Raw genomic sequence first — 25123 nt, forward strand, 5'->3', positions numbered from 1 at the left:
TCATAATTATTAAAATATATTATATTAATTATTAAAATATATAAAGGACCTCGCACATTTTATGTGAAAAAAGTGGTTTTGGTCAAATTGGTTAAAATTGAAATATGTTGTAATTTTGATCAAGTTTCTTCGAGCAAAAATCAAAAGTATAAAAGATATTTGAAGTGAGTGGTATTAAAGTTTAAGAAACACCTATTCTTGAATACATAGATTAAATTAATATATAAATGTTTGTAAAAAAAATATTTATATATAATGTGTGTCACTTTTACAATTTTTATTATATTTAATTTAATTTATGTATTCAAAATAGGCGTTTTTTAAACTTCAATATCACTCACTTCAAATCATTGTATCTTTTATACTTTTGAGTTCCGGACTTTTTGTCCGAGGATTACCACCTAAATTACAACATATTTCAATTTTCAGCCAATTTGACCGAAGCCACTTTTTTCGTAAAAAATGTGCGGGATCCTTTAAGATGTATAGCAATATTTTTCTATTATAATTTATGTTGTGTTCCACATTAAGAAATGCTCCATATAAAAAAAAAAAAAAAGGCACTTTATTTTAAAATTAAGAAAATTAAATTTCCTCTATACATTTTGTCTCTCGAATTTTTTAAAAGTCCATTTTTAATCGCTTTTTTCGATCTTGCGATCCTGTTTTAGGTAGCTGAAGAGAGGGAAGAAAATAAACATAGAAATAAAGAGAACACACCATACGGTGAATACGGCGGTTGGCACAAAGCTGCGAAGGTGGATTCTCCGACGGTCACTACCACTCTAAAGAATCTTGGCGCGCTTTATCGAAGGCAGGGAAAATATGAGGCCGCGGAAACACTTGAAGACTGCGCCATGAGATCTCGAAGAGAGGTAGCACTTGCATTTATTAAATGAATTCACATGTAAATAATGTAAAAACTAACAATATTTTCTACATTTCCCATGCAGCACGTGCAGCAAGTAAGTAATAAAAGTTACTTAAGGATCTTGAATTTAGTTTTAGAGTCCAGTGTTTTACATGGTGACTGCATTTTATAGAAATAAAATTGTTTTTTTCCACCTGCTTTTTTCTCAAGTTTTTTTTCATTAACTTTTTTTACAGTTTTAGAAAACTGAATTTTTTGTCTAAATTACATATATAATATATGTATATAATATTTTTAACACACAATAACAACAAAGCAAAAAAGTATTAGAGGTTTATGATTATAAAGATTTTTATTGACGCGAGAAGAAGTATATTTAAGGCATTGGCAACATGTTAAATATGTTAAATAATCAATTTATAAATATTTAAGTTACTAAAAATCAAAACCATTAATTTCATAAATTAAAATTGGCATAATAATTAGAAAAAGAATATAATAAAACTAAAATTAAATGTTTGAATTGCAAAATGATATTTATATAATTTATACAGTCATTTCTTATCTCTTTTTATAGGCATTGGAATTGGTAAACAAGGCGCGAGTAGCGCAACTGCTGGGTGACGAGAAGAGTTCCACCAGGCGCGGCTCCCGGTCAAGTTTAGCCAATAGTGAACACGAGCAGAGTCACGAGGAGGTAAGTCTTCCTTCTTTATTTCTTTCTCTCGTTCGTCATCTCAACGTATAAATTAGCAGTACGCACTTCCGCATGCCATGCAGTAGCTGACACGAACACTTATAGTTGTCTACTATCCTTTTCTTCTTTCTTTTTATTCTTTTTTTCGTTCCACCTCGTCGTCCGTCTCGTCCGGCACAACTTGATCGAATTCTGATCGAATCCCATCGACGACCTGCTCACGTACGCATGCGAACACAATCAAATGCAGGCGAATAGCTCGCTGCCGCTAGTACAAAGGGCGCTACACGAGGGACAATCGGCAACAGGCAGCAGCCAGCATCAACACGACGCTAGTCCTAATAAACCCGGTTTTAAAAACAAGATCTTCCAAGCTTTCGGTATTCACACATCATCTACGTAGGCTAAGCGGATACCGTTTTCTATTTCTAAACCCTTTATTCCACCTGTATCGTTAGATTCGTTCTCTTCAGCTGCGTCTTTTATATTTTCTCTGAGTTTTCATCTTCTTTTCCCTTTTTTTCATTACTTGATTATAATATCAATTTTATTTTGACAGAATAAATTAACGTAACTGAAGAGAACAGATCTATAAATGTAATTTAAAGCTAAAGAAAACGGATCTATTTCAAATGTAATATAAATTAATGAAGACAAATCTATATTATATGCTTTCGCCAGTTAACGATTTCCTCTAATAGGGCGTCATTGAATAGATAGATATGTAGAACTTTTATAGAATGAGCAACTTTTTAAGTGAATTTGCAAAGAAAGAAAAAAGTTTACTTAATTTCAGTTCTTAAAGCTAGCATACCTAACAATTATTCATGTCACACACAATCAAATTGATTCTTCAATATCTCTTGGTACTATAAAGTAAAGCAAAATATGAAAATTATTAAAGTATTTGAAAGATAATTAATTAAATTTGAAGTGCAATGTTAATATTGAAAATGTTAGAAAGAATAAAGTATTAATTTTAGGATTTGTTATAAATTCTAAAAACTTTACAATTATCTCGGATCTATTCATATCAAATTATTATTATTAATTTATTATAATAATTATATATTAATATTAATTTGAATATTTAACTATTACGATAAGTTAATAATAATAATTTGATAGATTATATATTAATTTATCATAATTTATTTTCATGTGTAAAAATAATCTCTTTATGCATATACAGGATACAAATCTGTTTAGACATAAGAATTTCAAACATTAAGAAAAGTTATTATTGAACGATAGCAAAAAAATTATAATTGAACTATAATAATAAAGAATTATAATTGAATCATAATTAAAACAACTTTAAAAAAGAATTAAAATTAAATGTCAATCAAGGTATGCCGGATTATAAAGTATAATATATGATGATATCTAGATATGATGAGTGTGTCATATTAATACACTCTGAGTACGTCTAATTTTATGTGATAAAGCATATGTGACGCCTATAGTATAATTTTTTTTTCGAAATGAGAGAGTATAAAATTTAGTATAAAATTATTTTATGAGGTCCCTCTAATTATTAATGATAATGCGGCGATTGATAGTTTATTTTGAGAAATTTTATTTTACAAGTCTATGTAGTATATCTATAATTTTTTCTTTTCAGCAAATATGTGTATTTTTTCTTGCTTTTATATATTTTATAATTCTTTTTTTTTCTTTTTGGAGAAACGATAAAGTGACGATGCATTTCTCTTTATTCGTGTGTATGTGCATGTATATATACATACACATGTGTGTGTGTGTGCGTGCGCGCGCGCGCGTGTGTGTGCGTGTGCAGATGCGTGTGTGTGATTATCTGTGATATTAAGTACGTAAGAAAGTTTCGACTACGAATTTGCGAACGCGTGCTTGCATAAATTGAAACTTTTTTATGTATTTTACCATTAGATAGTCATATGCAGGCTATAAATCATCGTTCTCCGATTATAGGATATTTTATAAAAATTGCATTTATATGAGACTAATATTTCTGATAGAATCTGCTTATATCAAATAGATATAAGAAATAACTGGATTGTGACATAATCTGAATACGAGATGTAATGAGGAATATAGCAAACCGTGATGGACGTAAAATGGATAGGCACAGAAATATGTGAAATTTAATATTGTAATAAGCGCATAAAACATTTGAAATTCAAAATGATATATATTGATATTAATATATAAATATATATAGATATATAAATATTTTATATAACATTTTGCAAGGAAAAAACTACATTACAAACTGTAATATAGTATTACATTCATCTTATTTCGCTTTTTTTATTTGATTATACCTTTCTTGCTTGGAACCACTTTACAGCCAATCCAGTCATTTTCTTATGTCTATAACTCATGCAAATCTCTATAATACAAGCAAATTGCAACAATCAAACATATTCATGTTGCACTTAATTAGAAGAAAGAAATGAAATCAGAAATCAATAGAAATTTAAAAGTAGAAAATTTATTTTAAAAAATATTTTAATAAAAAGTATTAATAGAATGTAATTGTATTTTTTACCGGCAAAAAATAGAATCTGTCAACACAATATAAAGCTTTCATGCCTTGATAAAGAAAACGTTTTTATCTCTCTTTTTTTCGACATGAAACAATTCACATGTCGTTCAAAAAATACATAGTATTATGCGAATAGCTGCTTTGCTTAACTATATAATGCAGTATAGATTCGCAAAGACGACGTGATTTCCCAAAGAGAGAAATGAAAAAATATATTAATAATTAAGTGGTTTCGATAAATAACAGAGAAAGATTGTTTAGATAATAATTTTCAATGTATTCTGATTTTTAATTATTATAATACAATTACACAATAAGTCACTTACGATGCAGTTTAAATAAAAATCTAAATCTATTATATAAATATTGAAAATATGTATTTTAATTTTTTAAAGTTAAACAAAGGAATGTATAAAAAAATATTATAAGAAGTGAAATCTTTTTCTGATTTTTATTTAATTTGTATCGTAAAGATTTCTTTCGAGTTTGCAATGCAATAACATATATCTTGTGTAAATATCTACAATAATTGCAAACGAACGTCTCGAATGTGTGTCTGTGCGTTATAAAAATATCGATTTTAAAAAATTCAATATGACTTTCGGCGAGATACTCTCATCGCAATTCATGTAAGATTTCAAACAAGATTGTAGAAATCTCTTAAAATTTATGGCACATATATTGGGTGTTTGGAAAATATATTTTATTAATAATAATAATAATAATAATAATAATAATAATAATATATATATATACAGAGTGTCGCAGACCACCCGTATCAGTCGAATATCTCAAAAACTAAGCGCGGCAGACAAAAATATTTCAGACAAAAGTTGTAAGGTTTACAACTAAGAAAACACATAGTTCTTTTTAAGAAAAAATATGTAATTGTTAATTGCAAATTACATATTTTTTCTTCGAAACAACTATGTGTTTTGTTTACACCAATTGATTCCTCTCATTATTTTGTACATAAAAGTATTAAGGTAAGATAATTGAAAAATGAATATTTTACAAGATATTTTACGGTTTATGTAAAATTAAGAAATAATTTCAAGCCTTTTATAACTCAATAAGTACTTGAGGGAAAAATATTTTATTATAGTGTTTTGGAAAGCTCTCGAGATAAGCTACAAGAATATGTAATAAAAAACTGGGGTTTCCATTTACAGAATTCAAGGTGACCTTTACGTGACCTTGACAACACTCTTCAAGATTATACTGATATCGCCATGTAATGCGTTACTTGAAACCTTACAACTTTTGTCTGAAATATTTTTGTCTGTCGCGCTCAGTTTTTGAGATATTCGGCTGATACGGGTGGTCTGCGACACCCTGTGTATATATATATATATATATATATATATATATATATATATACAATTTTTTGTATAGAGAAAAATATATTTTAAATATAGTTTGGATAAATATATATTGAATATATTAGAAATATACTTGAATTATATTTGAAATATATTTCACAGTAGCAAAAAAACGACATAGGCAATATCTCTTGAATCTCTAATTGTAAGATCTCAATGGTGCATAGAAAAAGATAAAAGCCAGTACTTTTTTGTTGACTTTTGCGTTGAGAGACATCAAGAGTATGTGATTTTGATTGAAAATAATGAGTTTTATATATTATATGAAGCGACATTTATTTTTTTTTTAGCTAGAATAATTTGTTATATAATCTAATAATTATTTTATCATTAATCTAATTAATGATGGAGAGCTAATTATATGGTAAAAATAATGAAGGTAGTGCCTTGAGACTTTAATAAATAAAAAATAAATTATTTTCGAACGAAGACTCGCGCAGTTTCACTTGATTTTTATTCCATTTTGCAATATTTTGATATTTTTTTTATAACTCTATTACAGTTTTTTAAATTATGATGGAATATAATTCTATGACAATCTTGCTGCGATCTGGAGCTGTCTCAGATCAATCAAATGAAATTAAACTTTAAATTTTTAAAAAGAGATATAATTATTAAGACGATTAAAAAACTTAAAAATTGAAAAAAATTACAAATTATTACACTTTCAAAAACACACACATATAATAAAAAAAAAACGAAATCTCGAAATCTTTCGATAAAATGACATTTTTGAAAAAAATATTAATACAAAAGTAAAGTTTGAAATGATGCATCAAATATTAATAATGTTGAATATTGAGTGGTATTAAGTAAAGATCAGTAAAGGTCAATGATGTAAAGATCCTAAATTCTTAAATAGGGCCGTGGCAAGTCATCCAAATCTGTTCAAATAGATTTTGTAAAATGTTTGTTACAAATTTAATATACAGATTTATTATATAGATTTAATATACAGATTTAGTACACAGATTTATTTCGATTATGATGATAGATTATCAGCAGAACTGTAACAGAGCCTACTGACATAATTTGCTGTCAAAAAAGTTATAATTAATAATTCCAAAATAAATGCATTCTATCGAGATATACTTGATTTGAGACATCTTGTAGACTCTTATATTGTAATTAGATGTGTAGAAAAAGCTCTAATCTCTCAATGGGATGTATTGTAATATGTTGATATAATGAATGTGCAATATTGTATTAATTTTATTCGCACGCAAAATTTATGCACTGTTCGTTCTCTGGATCAACTTGCGTTGTTGTTTTTATTGCGCTTTGATTCTTGAATATAAACTGAATTGGATGCAGAATACAAGATGACGATGACAGTGACGATGACGCAGCGGAAACGCATCGCTGGATGTCAGATGGATATATATATATATATATATATATATATATATATATATATACATATATACATATATAATAATAATAATAATAAGGTGCGTATTTTTCTTCGTAGAATTAAAATTCCTCGTTTTTACGTTTTTTAGAACACAACTATAATAGATGATAATTTTTTCCGATTATTCTTCTTACTTTATTTTTTTTTTCTTAAATCTTATATAAATTTTGTTTTATTTTTTAGACAAACAAAATATTATATACTAATAATATTGTAGAAGCAAGTAGATAAGGTTGGTATATTTTTATAAAAAATGTATTTATTGCATATAATGGATGAAAATATGCGCTTCCATATGTACCTTTTACCTTTAATAATTTACATTTAATTTTTGTCACTTGCTTCTTCAATTATTGATTAATTGCTGTTCTTGTTATGAAATTCACAGCTATGATAATAGTGTAATAACAATATTAAATATATAATTTATTATGTAGTAATAACACACTTTATTAAATACAATAAATATAAACTGCAAAACTGAATATTAATATGAATATTTAATAATCACGAATATTTCAGGATAAAATGCAAATTTGCTATTATGTGGAATTGCATGCTGAAGTAATAATTGTGCACCATAATTGTTTCTTTGATTTTTTGTGCTTGCCATGATAATGATAAATATAAACATTATTTAATTAATTTAATATTATGTGCTTCTTTTAGCAGTAACATTAATGTTTTTTAAAATTTTGTAGTATATAAAGGACATAATATTATATAAATATCTTGTGTCTTTAATCGAAATAGGATTAAATTATTATTATTCTAGAAAAGAGATTAAAACTTTTTTTCTCAACACAGTTATGTATTACGATATTAGAAGTAAGAAATTCTAAGAATATTTTTCTTGTGAAAAAATATGCGTTATAATAAATTAATTTTTACAAATGTTATTCATGTTTGGTAGCATAGATTGTTAACATATTGAAAATTTTTCGTTTTATCTTGCATTAGTAAATTCAATTTAATTTCCACGCGCATCTCATATTTTCAATAAAAACGTTATGATAATTGATTGAAAGTTTATAGTTTTATTAACTTAACGAATAGAAAGTCTTTTTTCGGTATATTTATCGAGTGGCAACATACGAAAAAATTTCGACCTTTAGGAAAAAAGATTCATACTTTTTCATTTTTTACTTTTTACGCCACAATTCAATATATTAATAATTACATAATAATTGCAATTGTTAATAGAGAAGTAGAATTTTATAAAATATATTTATAAATCTCTCTCTCTCTCTCTCTCAGTATCAAAGAAAAAATATATTTAAATTAGCATTTTTCTTAACATATAACAGTTAAAAAAACATGAAAATAACATGAAAAAAATAATTTTTAGTAAGATGATAGAGATAAATATTTTGATGGCTAGATTTACCATAAAAAAGAACAAGGATTGATTATTTTTATTCTTATATCTAATACAAAGTTATTTTTTATCGATCAATATTTTTATTTTTACATAATATAATTAAAAAATTTTGTTAGATTATTAGATTTTTATATAGATTACTTACACTTTATTTTTTTAGTGCAATATAATCTTTTTCAGCACAATTAAAGACACGAGGTTTTTTTCGTACTTTTGAGACATAGCCAATTTTAAAACTTGTTTTTTTATTCTGTTACAGGACTGGAAATACGCTTTTCGCGCGAAGTAAAACGCATATTTATTGAAGAAAGCTACTAGACTATAATCTCAATGTGTGGATGATAAAATGAAAGGAGACTCTGTAATACATTGACCGATAATGATGTCCGGATCATCTCATTTACGTATACACAGCACACATTCCAGCTGCTTCTTTCCAACGAAAAAAAGCACTGTATGCGAGCCAGCTCCATGTTGCTGCTAGTTTCTCATTTTAACTACGGACAATTCGGATGTAGCGCGAATCTAACTATTGCGCTTTTCGAATGTTTCTGAATGAATTTGAAAAAAATATTGATTAATCTGAATTAAGATCCAAAGGAATCACGATCACTTCGCATATCTATGTCAATATTATTACGTATATACACGTTATCTCAATCTTTCTTCGATAACATGTCATTCCAGCTGAAGTTAAATCTGATCGAAATCGAATCGCATATTTGTGCACATTATGTATGACACCTAATATAGAAATGTATTTTGCATTAATTTCTTCAATTTATTTATATAATTGTTAATATCTATTATACTTCTATAAACATACTATCTCTTCAATAATGAGTGCATTAAAAGTTTCTTAAAAAAAGAAGACATTTTTCCTTTCATGTAACAATTAAAGACATTTTTTCAAATCATCTTAAATTTATTTTTTTTTTAATCTATATTTTTAAAAAGTGAATTTATTTATTCTATTGAGATCTTTTAGACATAGTTTTTTAAAATTCTCATGACATAAAATTATTAATGATATATAAATCCGCATAATTTCAATTTCTAAAAATAATTTCTTTAGAAATGTAGATTTGGAAAGTCTGGTAATAAATTCTTTAATTTGAAAATTGAGTCAAAAGAAGGATAATAAATAGAAACATTAATAAATAGACATTATGAAATAGCGATATTACAATCTGGACATGAGTATGAAGATTGTCTACTTTTTCAAGTGTCTACTTTTTAAAAGATAATAAATCATCTTTAATTAGTCAACGCTATATCTATAACATATTGCGTTTTCTATGCTAGATTTTTTGCATGTTTTTTATACTAAATTCTTTGTATGGGAATTAGTAAAGTTTGTTTTATTGTGCGCCAAACAATATACAGAACATTTCTAATTGCTATTTTTTCCTATTTAAAATTTTTTTCAATTTTAAGTTAGTTATTTTTTTTTTTTTAAGAAGTTTAGAATTAAGAAATTTTTTTTTCTATGCCGCTCTTTCATATTCTTATCTGATCATATGATTACATTAGAGTGAGAAAGTAAATGAAAGACATTTTAACCTTATTTATGCATAATTAGAATAAAGAATGAGATTTTGGAATAAAGAAAATGTTCAATGCTGATAATTTTAAAATAAAGAAAATAATTCTGATTTACTAGCATGTATACAATTTAGCAGGAAAAAACGCATTATGTATTCTAAATTATATAGTTATGGCTCAGAAGATAGCAATATTTATTTTCGATTCGGATTGAATTTTGGCATGCATTAAAATTGTAGCATTATTTTCGTCTTGTATATAATTAGCATCAAAATGATTTTTCTTTTAATTCTTTTCACAATGCATTTATCAATTAAAGGAAAATTTATTCTTTAAAGATATGAACATCACTAGCTGGAATCTTGAAGTAAAAACTCTTATTGGAATATCGGATTTGTTCGAAAAGTCACAAAATATTTCGAAAGAAAGATCTCCATCTTTTTGCTAGAGCAACTATATATCTAAGAATTCTAAAAGTATAAAAAAAGAGATTTTATTATTTGTTTATATATTTTTATCACGCGATTTATCACGTTTGAATTTCAATCCATTTATAGTTGAAAATTCTAAGGGGGAGAATTATATGTGTATATATACACACACACACACATACATATGTATGTGTATGTATATTTATTTATGATTTAAAGTTTAAAAATGATAAGAAAAATATTATTACACAATATTGTTTTGAGTATCGTTGTTCTTTGGATTTCGGAAATTAAATTGTATCGCGGAAAGAATATCACAAAAAACTGAAATAACAAGCAACATTAATAATTATAATTGAGCATTCTTATTAAGTATTTCGTAACCTAAGGCTATTCTCGAGAATGCTTGACTGTAATGTACGAGAAGTAAAAAATATTGAATTTCTGTGTATTTGGAAGATTATTTTTAAAAGTTAAAAAAGTAAAAAATATTGAATTTTTGTGTATTTGGAAGATTATTTTTAAAAGTTTTTATTTTCTTTATTGCTGACATTCTCAGTGGTCATTCTCCATGCGATACTCTTCGATACATTTCGCTTTATGAAAGCCTAAAGGCCTAAATTCTCTTTCGATTTGATTTAATTTAGTGAATATCAATCTTATCATGGGGTCTGTTAGATTCCGTAAGAACTTGAAAATTTTATCTAGAACAGAGTTTCTTAAATTTCTTAATATGTAATGAATACAATAATAATAATAATAATTTAAAATTAATTTCTAAGAAATTTATAGATATTTTATTTTTGTTGAATTTTAATACAATCATTTAAATCTCACGTGATCAGAATAGAGCTATCAGAATAAAATTATATCTGCATTTGCTGAAGATTAAACATTGCTTTTGCGAATAATGTTTATTATTATTTTAATTAATAAAACTATAAACTTAGAATTAAAAAGTCAAGGGTAACGAGCTCACACAAAAAGCATATCTTATAAAATTAAAAAGTTTTTTTTCTTTATTTTGTCACTTATATCAATTTATAATGAAACAAAAAATATACATATATTCACAAATATATAAATATACAGCTATAATCATATAATTATTATTTAAACAAATTTTTTTATTAATTGAAATAAAATGATTTTTTCTGTAATATCATATATATGATGGGATTATTGATAGATAATACAACAGTTTAATGTTGTATATATTATTATTATTCTTTTTTTTAATATATTAAAATAAATTTTATTTCAAATAAATTAAGTCGAAAAATTTCGATATAGTATGTTTATTTATGCATCTATATAAGTATCTAATTTACTCAAATATAGAAAAAGAAACAAAAAATCTTTGTTGGATTTTTAGAGCAAATATAGTTTATTGAAAACTTTAATTAAATTAAATAAATATTTATACAATTATTCTCTAATTAAGATCAAATTTTATAAAAACAATACTTGATCGAAAAAGTGGATTTAATTTTGTTTGATTTTCACCAAATTTCTACAATTATTCTTTTGTTTTACAATGTAGAAAAAATAATTCATTTTCTTTTTCTTTACATAGAAAAAGTAAACGAATCTTTATTTCATCACGAAAAGAAAATATAGTCCAGAATTAATATCATTACATCTCTACCAAATGGAATCTTCTCAAATGGAAAATTTTTCTAAAATATTGCTTTTATATTTGGCATAAGAATAATGCAATGATACAGTCAGTGTGATTATTATAGTCCGAGACACCAAGATTTGAATTTATTATCTCATATATTCACATCAAGTAAAGCGTAATAAGTCAGATTATTGGTATTAATCACATCATTTTAGATACTGTTATACACTTTTCTGAATAAATGAATAATTCATAGCAGTTTCTTGAGAAATGAATTATATATATATATATATATATATATATATATATATATATATATATATATACAGGGTGAGTTTTAATGGTTGTGTCAATCTTTTTATCATGCGGGAGATTACCGATCGCAATTTTAATAAATTGATCGATACATAGATGTCAGTTAATTGGATCGACCGTATCGAAGGCCGAAATATAATGTGTACAATTAAAGCAAGTTAAAAGCTGAAATTATGTAGTATGGATTTATTATTATTGTTAAAGCTACGCACTTATTATTATTATTATTATTATTAAATATATATATTATTATATTTATTATTATTATTATTATTATTATTAAAGCTACGTATACATATTTAATATATTAAAGCAGTAAGAATACATATTTAAAAATTCAGTTCAAATTTAACACTTTAACGTTTTATGTAAAACTTTATTTCAAATTCCGCATTTATTTTTATGATAAAAATTTTTATTATTGTTATACGCTAAAGATATGTAGTATTTCTGCCTTCTTGAAATAAAATCACGCAATTGTTCCACAAGAAATACATTCTTATAAAACAATTGCGTAATTTTATTTTAAGAAGGAAGAAAATTTTTTGCTGCATATTTTTAGCATATAAAACAATAAAAATTTATCATAAAAATAAATGCGGAATTTAAAATAAAGTTTTACATAAAACGTTAAAGTGTTAAATTTGAATTGAATTTTTAAATATGTATTTCTTCCGCTTTAATATATCGAATATGTATAATAATAAATCCCTAATTTGATCACAGTAAAATAATAATAATAATAATAAATATAATAACATATACATTTAATAATAACAATAATAATAATAATAATAATAATAATAATAATAATAAATGCGTAGCTTTAATAATAATAATAAATCCACACTACATAATTTCAGCTTTTAACTTGCTTTAATTGTACACATTATATATTGGTCTTCGACACGGTCGATTCAATTAACTGACATCTATGTATCAATCAATTTATTAAAATTGCGATCGGTAATCTCCCGTATGATAAAAAGATTGACACAACCATTAAAACTCACCCTGTATATATATATATATATATATATATATATATATATATATATATATATATATATATATACATACAGGGTTTTCGAAAAGTCCGGAAACGGTCGAATATCTAAAAAATAAAGCATTTTAGAGAAAAATGTTTCAAATAAAAGTTGTTTGGTTTGAAGAGAGCTATAAAATGGTGGCAATGGTTTGACCTTGAATAGTCGCTGGAAGGTCACATGAAGGTCACCTTGAATTTTTTAAATGGAACACCCTGTATATTTTTGCACATTCTTGTAGCTCATCTCGAGAGCTTTCCAAAACACTATAATTAAGTTAGTTTTCATTAAGTACTTTCCGAGTTATGAGACTTGAAATAATTTCTTAATTTTACATAAACCGTAAAATATCTTGTAAAATATTCATTTTTCGATTATCTTACCTTAATACTCTTATGTACAAAATGAGAGGAATCAATTGGTGTAAAGAAAACACATAATTGTTTCGAAAGAAAAAATGTAATTTGCAATTAACAATTACATTTTTTTTTTCGAAACAATTATGTGTTTTCTTTACACCAATTGATTCCTCTCATTATTTTATACATAAAAGTATTAAGGTAAGATAATCGAAAAATGAATATTTTACAAGATATTTTACGGTTTATGTAAAATTAAGAAATTATTTCAAGCCTCATAACTCGGAAAGTACTTAATGAAAACTAACTTAATTATAGTGTTTTGGAAAGCTCTCGAGATGAGCTACAAGAATGTGCAAAAATATACAGGATGTTCCATTTAAAAAATTCAAGGTGACCTTCATGCGACTATTCAAGGTCAAACCATTGCCACCATTTTATAGCTCTCTTCAAACCAAACAACTTTATTTGAAACATTTTTCTCTAAAATGCTTTTTTTTTTAGATATTCGACCGTTTCCGGACTTTTCGAAAACCCTGTATATATATATATATATATATATATATATATATATATATATATATATATATATATCTTGCATTTATTAATCAATTTGTATTTAAAATTATTTACAAATGAAAGATTTACAGATACAAATTTTTTTCAAATGTATCTGATTTATTTCATAAAAATTGAGGAATATGGATTTCCTTGAAACTATTCTGGCAAATTTAAATTTCAATATAAATCTTGAAATAATAAATACATAGAATTTGTATTTTATTCAGTGTATGATATGTATAATGAAATAATAAATTTAAATCTTAGTGTTAAACTTGCAATAATCGTCGAACAGTAAAAATGTTGAAAACTATATTATTGGCTCACGAATGAATATAATACATATGTAGGTACTGTTTTATCATATATGCGATGTTGCATAATACATACTAGCATATATTGGAGCTTTCGAAGCGTACTGTAGTTTCTCAGGTGCAAATATATTGTTATTTAATGACAAACATATATGTAAGCTTTGATTTATAATAAATATTTCCACTTGTACAGCTTGTTTTCTTTAATATTGGTCTAATCTAAAGTTTACGATATAGCTCACTATTTGGAACTCTTTAAGAAAGTAAAAAAAATGTTGTCAAATTTTTTTTCTAATCTTAATTCTTTACTTTTTTTTATTGTAATTTCTTTTATATCAGTAGTTCTCTTTTGTCAAAATTTCTCTCTCTCTCTCTCTCTCTCTCTCTCTCTCTCTGTCGCGCATGCGCTCTTTTACTATTTGCCACTTGAGCATACGGTTATGTTAAAATGAGAAAGAAATGAAATTTTCTTGACTTTTGCAAGACTTTTCGAAATAAGATATTTTAAATTCCATTTATTTAATTTTACGTCTAGATATCTATTCATATACAGGGTGATTCTGAACAAACGTTTGTCTTTAAAATATCAAATTCTTGAATGAATTCTAAGACGATTTTTCCTCTTGCAAAATTTTGCCCGGAGATTAGTTTTTAAACTATAAAGGAAAATAGTTAACTACTTACGGAACGAGTACAAGAGGTAGGCAGGGACGGCGCGATATAGGCGATTACGTGGGGCACTCGCCGCGATCAGCTGATTGCTATACGCGATGACTGTAACAATCAGTGTGTGTGTGTGTGTGTGTGTGTGTGTGTGTGTGTGCGCGCGCGCGCGCGTACACATTCTCACACACACACTGATTGTTACAGTCATCGCGTATAGCAATCAGCTGATCGCGGCGAGTGCCCCACGTAATCGCCTATATCGCGCCGTCCCTGCCTACCTCTTGTACTCGTTCCGTAAGTAGTTAACTATTTTCCTTTATAGTTTAAAAACTAAGCTCCGGGCAAAATTTTGCAAGAGAAAAAATCGTCTTAGAATTCATTCAAGAATTTGATATTTTAAAGACAAACGTTTGTTCAGAATCACCCTGTATATCGATCAGTGAGACATCTGTCAACGAATTTGAAAATTATTAGTATCCTGCCACATATCCAATAGTATTAATCCTCGACAGTCCTTTAAAGTAGTAAGATAGGTACATAGGCCCATATTTTGAATCCTCTTTTATCGATAAAAGTGCTCCTAAAATCGGCCTGTAGCCAATCAGAAGGCTTATATGCCACTTTTAGAGGCACTTTTATCGATAAAAGAGGATTCAGAATATGGGCCATAGTGTAGTGATTGCGTATCTTTACTTACCCTACACCCGCAGTGCTATACGTCGGTTTACACAGCTCATTTTTATAAATTAATTATACATACTTATGTAAAAGAACCGGGTATAATCGCATTACATTGCACAGAGTGAGTTATTAATATATGAAATAAAAATGTTTATCTCAATAATTATTATTATAGTTTATTCTTAAAGTAAATTGCTTATATTAATTTAAATATAAATAAAATAATATATATAATATAAAATATATACTATATATAAAATACTTATAATATCGAAATTATAATTTATATATTTTATATATACAGGGTGTTGAAAAAAAAGGGTTACATATTTTGATAGCAGGTAGTATTGATCAAAACAAGAAGAAAAGGTCTAATTAACATGGGTCCTAAGACTAATATCTTCAAAGATACAAGCTATTTTGTTATTTGAGCTCTTTGTCATTTTCTTATTAGTCGTGTCATCTTTAGAATGTAATGAACAAAGGAGTAGGGGAAAGATGCATGAGAGTGAATGGCAATCACATAGAGCACCTCCTCTAATGCTGAGTCAGCATTAAAATTTTTTGTTTTTTGTAAAAAAAGAGTTTTTATTTTGTTATCATACATTCAGTTTCTTTACTTCAGTTTTTTTATCCCTGGCGAAAATAAGAAACTTTATAAAGCGTTAACAACCGTTGAGTGAGGGTTTTCTGAGAGTTTATATGCTTTTCAAACTTTGTAAGAGCACTTACATAACGCTGTTGGGTTTTGAATGCTTATCAAACGCTGCAGTGTTGCAATTTTTGTTCTACAAACTCTTTATATAATGTTACATGAAAGTTTTGCAATGCTGAGGTAACATTTTTCAGAGTACGTTCAGTAAACGTTGATACATCTTCGTGTACAGAGTTTACTCAGACTTTTCAAACGTTTACGTTTACGCTATAACGTACAAACGTCTTTTAAACGCTGCAGTGTTGCAATTTTTGTTCTACAAACTCTTTACTAATCGTTTTTAAACTCTCGACGAACTTCCACAAACGTTCATGTAAACGCCAAACAAACGTCTCATTTTTGCCAGGGATGGAAGATAAATGATTACATTTCATATTAAAATAAAAATTGTTTCTTTATCTCTCTTTGTTTATTTTTTATTGTTTAAGGCACCTAGAAAAAAGATATCCCCATTGTACCCCACTCTCCCCTACTCCTTTGTTCATTACATTCTAAAGATGACACGACTAATAAGAAAATGACAAAGAGCTCAAATAACAAAATAGCTTGTATCTTTGAAGATATTAGTCTTAGGACCCATGTTAATTAGACCTTTTCTTCTTCTTTTGATCAATACTATCTGCTATCAAAATATGTGACGTCCTTTTTTTTCAACACCCTGTATTTATTATAATTTATTTGTTATATCCCACTCAACACAAAATATTGCAGCAACATTGCTGCAATGTTGTAATATTATTGCCGCAACATTACTGCAATGTTGTAATATTGCCGCAATATTCTGTGTTTGCTGGGATATTATATATAAATTTATATTATATTTTTATTAGTATAAAATTTATGTTCGTATAATTGAATATGTACGCTCATACATTATAATTTTATAACGTATCTTTATTTTATATACGATTTTATTTTCATGAGGAGAGGAAAGAATAATAGAAAAAATATGGAATGTAGATAAATATATAACATACACACCCATACGGAAAATAATTGTATCAGATATCCACTAGATATTCTTCATGCCCAGCAAACACAGAATATTGCAACAACACCCTGGTGAAAATTAAACGCTTCTCGAAGTGTCAAAGAAGCGTAAACGAACAGAATAAACGCTTCTTAGAAGCTTCATTGACGATACGCTTCCCACACACTTCAATGATTGACATTTAGAAACTCTTCATTTACACTTCCTAAACGCTCCATAAAATGTGAACGAAGCACTCCAATACGCTTCCCGCACACTTCAATGATTGACATTTTAGGAACTCTTCATTTACACTTCCTAAACGCTCCATAAAATCTGAACGAAGCACTCCAATACGCTTCCCGTACATTCAATGATTGACATTTTAGAAACTCTTCATTTACACTTCCTAAACGCTCCATAAAATGTGAACGAAGCACTCCAATACGCTTCCTATACACTTCAATGATTGATTGACTTAGAAACTCTTCATCCACATTTCTTCAAAGCTTAAATACTGCACAAAACATGTATGAAATACTTTCCATACACTTTAACAATTTAAAGAAATATTTTTAAGGACGTTAAAGTTTCGCGCGAGCACGCAAGGATCTGTTAGTTCGTTCGTTTACCGCTACGCGACGTGCGATGCGCTATCTTTCTCGTATTTAAGTTTTAGTTATGAGAATTATATAAAATTTACAAAGAGTAACAAATAAGATTAAAGATATACTTCAATTTAATTTCTGATCTCGATGCAGGAGCTTCAGATATTAAATTGATTTTATAAGTCGGATAAGTAAATGTTTGGCGAATAAACGAAAATAATCCGTTTATTACCTATTTAAAATGTAAAGTGCAATATTAACGGTACAGTATAAATATAGTAGAATATAAACATTTCATTCGTATTCGCCAATAAGTTTGATGACATTTCATTTACGTTCTTTAAAAATTATATTAGATATTAATAAATTGAATTATATTTTCATTCATGTTTGTCGGAGAGTTCGATAACGTTTCGTTTACGTTCCTTAAGGAGTTTGATGGCGCTTCGTTTACATTTGAAGGATATTTCGTTCACGCTTGTCGGAGAGTTTGATGACGCTTCGTTAACGCTTTTCTAACACTTAGGCCCAGTTCCACAACTTAATAACTAACTTTAACCGAAGTTTAACTCGTTAAAGGAGAATTTACATTGCGTTCAATGTCCGACGTATGACGTCCGATTGGATACTTTCCCGTATCACAAACAGCGGAACGTCTGCGATTGGTTAGATTTTCAATACGCCCGATACGCGCGTATCGTAATACGCTCCATGGGACCCCACCCTTAGGGTGCAGTCCCATGGAGCGTATCGCGCGTATCGCGGATTGCGCGTATTGAAAATCTGACCAATCGCAGACGTTCCGCTGTTTTTGATACGCAAAAGTTTCGTTTCTATGGTCCCATGGAGCGGAATTAGCGTAAGCGGATCAGGCGGATAGCCAATCACGAAACGATTTTCGTTATTTCCTTCACCATACTTCCTCAGCTGCTCAAACAGAATTGTCAGGTGTTTCAAATGCTCTTCTTCTGATGTTGACGCAATGAGGATGTCGTCGATATATGCATAGCAGAACTCTAGCCCTTGCAGCACTTCGTCGATAAAGCGCTGGAAAGTCTGCGCTGCGTTACGCAAACCGAAGGTCATGAATTCGAACTCGAAGAGTCCGAAAGGCATTGTAATGGCTGTCTTCGGGATGTGCTCCTCCGCGAGGAGGACTGGGATCTGATTGAAGGCTCGCACCAGATCGATGGTGGAAAAGATGTTTTTCCCACGAAGTGACTGGGAGAAATCCTGGATATGTCTCACTGGATATCGGTCCGGACAGGTTCTCGCGTTAAGAGCGCGATAATCTCCGCAAGGCCGCCAGTCATCGCCCTTCTTCGGCACCATGTGCAAGGGCGATGCCCAGGAGCTCTGCGACGGACGAGCGATTACCAAACGCAACATGGTCTCGAATTCCTTCTTTGCCGCCTCCAACTTCTCCGTTGAAAGGCGGCGTGGCTTCTGTGCGACGGGTGGCCCTGGTGTGGTAATGATGTAGTGCCTCGTCGAGTGACTCACCGTCTTGGGGGTTCCGTCCGGTCGTGTCATCTCTGGGAATCGATGGAGGAGTTCATGGTACCGTGATGAGCCTGAAATGGTCTTAATGCTCGGGATGTCGCACTCAATCACCTTTCCACGAGAGGTGAGTTGAGTGATCGCGTCCAACAGCCGCTGGTTCCTCATGTCCACCAAGAGTCCATAGTGCACGAGAAAGTCCGCACCGATGATCGGCTTGAACACAGCGGCAACGACGAACCTCCAGGTGAATTGACGCCGTAGTCCAAAGTTCAGTGTCAGCGTTATCGTCCCAAACGTAGCGATGGTTGTACCGTTCGCCGCAGAGAGCTCGTAGCTCGATTTTGCACGGGGTTCCGGCAGCTGCGAGCGCGGAAACACACACACGTCGGCTCCAGTGTCAATTAAAAACTGTCTCTTCGTCTATCGGTCACTGACAAAGAGGCGGCACGATATCGCGGGGCTGATGTCGTCGGCCGCCATTAGCGACTGCCCTGCTCGTTTCCCGAAGAACTAGTATCGTATTTGCACGGCTTTTCGCAATTTCTTGCCTGCTCGCCGTATTGCTAGTGGTACCAGCATGTATCGCTAGCTGCACTAGGACAGCGGCTCCACGATCGCGAACGCGAGCGCGAGCGCGACCTTCCGCAGGTTTCGCAGGTTCCGCAAGTAGGTTGGCGCGCCCCTTGAGTATTAATTTCGATGGCTGCGAGTTTCTGCACCGTCTCAATCATTATGCGAGTCAGGCCATCATACTGAACTTGGGCAGGCGGAGGTGCGGTGACTGTCGTCTCAGCGATGATCCCTGTCGGGCCGTATAAGTCCGCGACCGAATCCGCGATCTCGGCTCTCTTATCGAGCGTGAGGTCCCGATGCGGCACGAGGAGTGCTTGGATTTCTAGGCAGGCGGCCCAGCCAGAGCGTCTGCAAGATGTCCTCTGGAAACTCCGTTCCGGCGAGGCCGCGAAGATGTCGGAGAAACTGCGACGGCTTGCGGTCTCCGAGAGGCTCATTCTCTAATAGGCGACGCGTGTTTTGCTCGCGCGATGAGCCAAGACGCTTGATCAACTCGGTCTTTAAAAGCTCGTATGATCGTTCTCTTCTAGGCCGGGTAAGTATATCGCGGACCTCCAGAGCGTACCTTTGGTCGAGGGCGGTGAGAACGTGGCCATATTTGGTGTTGTCCTAAGTTATCCCCGCAGCTTCGAAACCGCCCTCCAGCATCAGGAACCATAACTCTGGATCCGTAGGTATAAAAGCTGGCACTTTAACTGATACTCGATCGATTGATGATGCACTCGAAGAATTCTCCGTTTCGCGGTTAACGACGCTACTATCATTGTTGTACGCCATACCGATAATCTCGAGGAAAAGAGAAGAATAATAAAAAAAAATATAACGAATAATAATCGTAGCGTCAAGCACTATGATGCACTGCACAGATCACTCACGGTTCGCGAAAGATCACGTCGGGGTCACCAATTTGTGGGTGATCTCGGGATATAAGAAATTAACGCTTCTCAATTAAATAACTCTGGATTTATTTTAATCTATAATTTTGAGCGTCTTGTATAATGTATGTAGTCACGTGTGTGAGTGGAGGCGTGATGTGAGCTATCGATAGGCGCGAGATAGAATCTCCTAAGACTCGATATTAACTCTGAAGGCGGGATACAGAATGAATCCTGGAAAACCAGGATTCAGCATACATGATCCGGGAGAAAGTTTTTATGATCAGAAAGATTCTCGGAGGGACGAGTGACCGTTGTGTAGGAAAAGCCGTGTGTTTGCCATATGTTAATTGGCGATGTAAGGGATCGATGGAAGGCTGCGTAACATGCAAGGGTTGTAAATTTTACAGAAGTGAAAGCGGGTGTCGGATGCATGCATGCCGGGATTAGAATTTATATAAAATACGTAAGTAAATATGTACGTGTGTGTGTGTGTGTGTATGTATAACAGAGAGGCGGAGTAGGAGACAATCGTCCCTACATATCTATATATACAGGGTGTCCGATTCGTGAGGGACCAAACGAAAAGTGATGATAGATTGGATCAAACTAAGAAGAAAAGTCCTCTACCATTTTGCAAAATTCGCAATAATTATTAAGTAATAAGTAAAAATGTCACATGAAGGTCACCATCAATTTCTTAGATGGAACCCCTATTTTTTATTGCATATTCTTGTAGCTTATCTCGAGGGCTTCCCAAAACACTATAATAAAATATTTTTCCCTCAAGTACTTATTGAGTTATAAGGCTTGAAATCATTTCTTAATTTTACATAAACCATAAAATATCTAGTAAAATATTCATTTTTCGATTATCTTACCTTAATACTTTTATGTACAAAATAATGAGAGGAATCAATTGGTGTAAAGAAAACACAAAATTGTTTCGAAAAAAGAAATGTAATTTGCAATTAACAATTACATTTTTTTTTCGAAATTATTTGTTTTCTTTACTATCTTGTTTGCATAACTGGACAAAAGATTTGTTAACAGAAACCGAGCAGAACTTGTTGATATAACTAACGGCAGATTGATGGCAGAAATTAAACAGGATCCGTGCGGCGCAAATTGACAACAGATTGTCGGCAGAAACCGAGCAGGATCTGCGCAATGAAATTTAATATCAAATTGTCGGCAAAAATCGAATAGAGTCTGCTGATATAACTGACGACAGATTGATAGCAAAAATTGAACAAGATCTGTGCGGCGTAATTTGACAGCAAATTGATAACAAAAATCGAGCAGGATTTGCGTACAATCTCTGATAGCAGATTGACGGCCAAAAGCGGAACGGAGTTTGCACGATTCGGTAGTTCTTTCGCTTACCGCTATGTGATGTACTTTCTCGCAATCAAATTTCTGTTAGAAATATATATAAAGTCGCGATTATTAATAAAAGTTCAAAAATATAACAACTTCTATTATTTTAACTTTTGAAACCTGATACAAGCAAGTGAAATTCAGAATATTAAACTGATTGTAATTTAGGTTCAATAAGATAAATGGAAAATTATTCATTAACGGTCTATTTGATGAAGCATAAAGCAAGAATTTAATTCTAAATAAATTATGTCTCAAATTTTATAAATTAAATTTAATTACTTTTTCCATTTACTTTATTATTAATTTAATTAAATTGAATAGTTCTTCGCTAAGTAAGATATAACTACGATATAACATTATATGTTATATTAGAAGACAATTTTAATTAATCGATAACTCACCGATAATACTTTTATTTAGCACCTGTAATGATCGATTTTATTGCATTTGTATAACATCAATATAAGTAAACGCAAATTTTGTTCGGTTTCTGCTGTCAATTTGCCATCAGATTGCGTGCGCAGATTCTGCTCGGTTTCTGTCGATAATCTGCCATCAAATTATATTGCGTAGATCCTGCTCGTTTTCTGCTGACAATCTGTTGTCAGATTATGTTTTACAGATTCTGTCGCCAAAACAAAAGCTTAATGCGGACACAGATGGCTATGGTGGTTCTGGTGCAGGATTCTGATCGAATCTGCTGCCATTCTGTTGAAATTTTGCTTACTGGAAGGTTTTAAGTATCGCTCACTATTTATTAAAAAGTTATTAACGAAAAAAGTTTAATGAATATAATATGATTTTGCATGTACGTTTAAGAAGTTATATTTGATGGAGTATATGTTTAATATATAGCGAAGATCATCATTAAATGTAGAGTAAACTTTGTTTTGTGTTGCAAAGTACATGCAAGAAGACAGTGTGTTTCGCCCCCCTACGAGGGGCTCCACTTTCGGAAGATATAACCTAACCAAAACCTATTTCTGATTTAAAATTAAAATTTAGTTTAAATCAGAATAGGTTTGGGTTAGGTTATATCTTCCGAAAGTGGAGCCCCCCCATAGGGGGAGGGGGCGGAACACACTGTATCCATGCATGTACATTTCACCTTGACTCTTAAAACGTACATAATGTCTAAAAATTGCACATAATTCGTAAAACTTTTTTCGTTAATAAATTTTTAATAAATAGTGAGCGACACTTAAAATCTATTGATACTTACTCAGGAGAGTGAGCTTGACAACATATGTCAAGATCATTGAAATCGGTGAGGTCGTCCGTAAAGTGCATAATTACCAATAATTCTTGATCGATTTTCTAACAAAACAATAATTTATTATTTTGGATACTTTAATAAATAATATTAAGTGGAATATATATTAAAGTATAGAAGTATTTTTTAAATTACGTAGATAAATTATTATGAATATTTATTAAAAGATTAATGTATCAAGGAGCTTTTCATTTTGCTAATTATTTAGATCTATGATTTGATGTTTTTTATTGCGCGTTCTCAATATTTAGCGTTCGAATATTTAAATGATCAAAAAATATAACGATAAAACATCGAGGTCAAATTATATTCGACTCTAAATATCATTAAGAAATAATTTGTTCGTAAAAATCTATTTCATATCGAAACGATAATTTATTATTTTATTTTTTGTTATTCTTACTTGATTAAATATAGAAAAAAAATATGTAATTTGCAATTAACAATTACATTTTCTTCTCCAAAACAATTATGTGTTTTCTTTACACCAATCGATTTCTCACATTATTTTGTGCATAAAAGTATTAAGGTAAGATAATCGAAAAATGAATATTTTACAAGATATTTTACGGTTTATGTAAAATTAAGAAATTACTTCAAGCTCATAACTCGGAAAGTATTTAATGAAAAATACTCCATTATAGGCTTTGTTTTCGAGAAATTTGAGTTTAAATATCCGTCCCGTTTAAATTCAATTTCCAATAAGAGAGAGAGATACGATTCTCCGTGCGACGTACACTTGTTCTGATTGTAAATAATGCTCTGCAACTTTTACTGTGTTATTTATGTGAGCAATTAATTTCCATTCAGTTATCAAAGCGATGAGTTACACAAGTAGAGAGTACGACATGATCAGAACCTGTATAATCAAAACGTAACGGTAACGATAATTTTTGTGCTGCCGTTCTTATAGGGAACATTTTCCCAACCGGCGTATTCCAGGCCGAAGAATGATACAAAAAGTTAAATGTAGTCTGTTGAAATATGGATCTTTTGAATTGCGGAGTCAAGATTGTGGTCGTGTTCGTCGGCGAATTAAAATCAAAGATAGTGTTTTAAACGATATAGCATACTACCAAGGATGCATGCATTAGTAATAAGACGGCCACAACTATGCATACGGGAAAGAGGACGTCAATTTTAACAGTACTGTAATTGTTAAAAATAAATTATACTTAATAAAATATCTTTTTGTTCTTTCTTGAATCTTATAATTTTAAAACATTGTTGTTTACAATCAGAACAAGTGTTATACGTTGCACGAAGCCTCAGATGACAAAATTTTATTCTACTTTTTTTCTTATTTTTTCATAAGGAATCATCCTGTGCCCGCTTGTACATGTTATTCGGCCGGACCCTGTATATGATTAGATCAGGTTAAAATCCATACATAATTATATTTACACAAT

At 30.2% G+C, this 25123-nt stretch overlaps 1 protein-coding gene across 6 annotated transcripts in view; it reads left to right on the top strand.

The window, feature by feature from the left end:
- The window catches only part of Klc (kinesin light chain), a 39916-nt gene extending 28481 nt beyond the window's left edge, over positions 1-11435 (top strand). For 3 of the 6 annotated variants that reach the window (XM_083093191.1, XM_083093189.1, XM_083093194.1), the window contains exons 5-8: positions 672-875; positions 954-965; positions 1449-1568; positions 1819-5906. In XM_083093191.1, coding sequence (XP_082949317.1) covers positions 672-875; positions 954-965; positions 1449-1568; positions 1819-1971 — 489 coding nt within the window. In that variant the 3' untranslated portion in view covers positions 1972-5906. Of the gene's footprint in view, positions 1-671; positions 876-953; positions 966-1448; positions 1569-1818; positions 5907-8531 lie in introns of those variants that run through there. The other 3 variants (XM_083093195.1, XM_083093196.1, XM_083093190.1) reach the window with 3 other exon arrangements.
- Positions 11436-25123: the final 13688 nt, after the last annotated feature.

This window comes from Camponotus vicinus, unplaced genomic scaffold, assembly GCF_025532165.1.
Source record: "Camponotus vicinus isolate PSW18456_S1 unplaced genomic scaffold, iyCamVici1.0 SCAF_3, whole genome shotgun sequence".
NCBI classification, from domain to species: Eukaryota; Metazoa; Arthropoda; class Insecta; order Hymenoptera; family Formicidae; genus Camponotus; species Camponotus vicinus.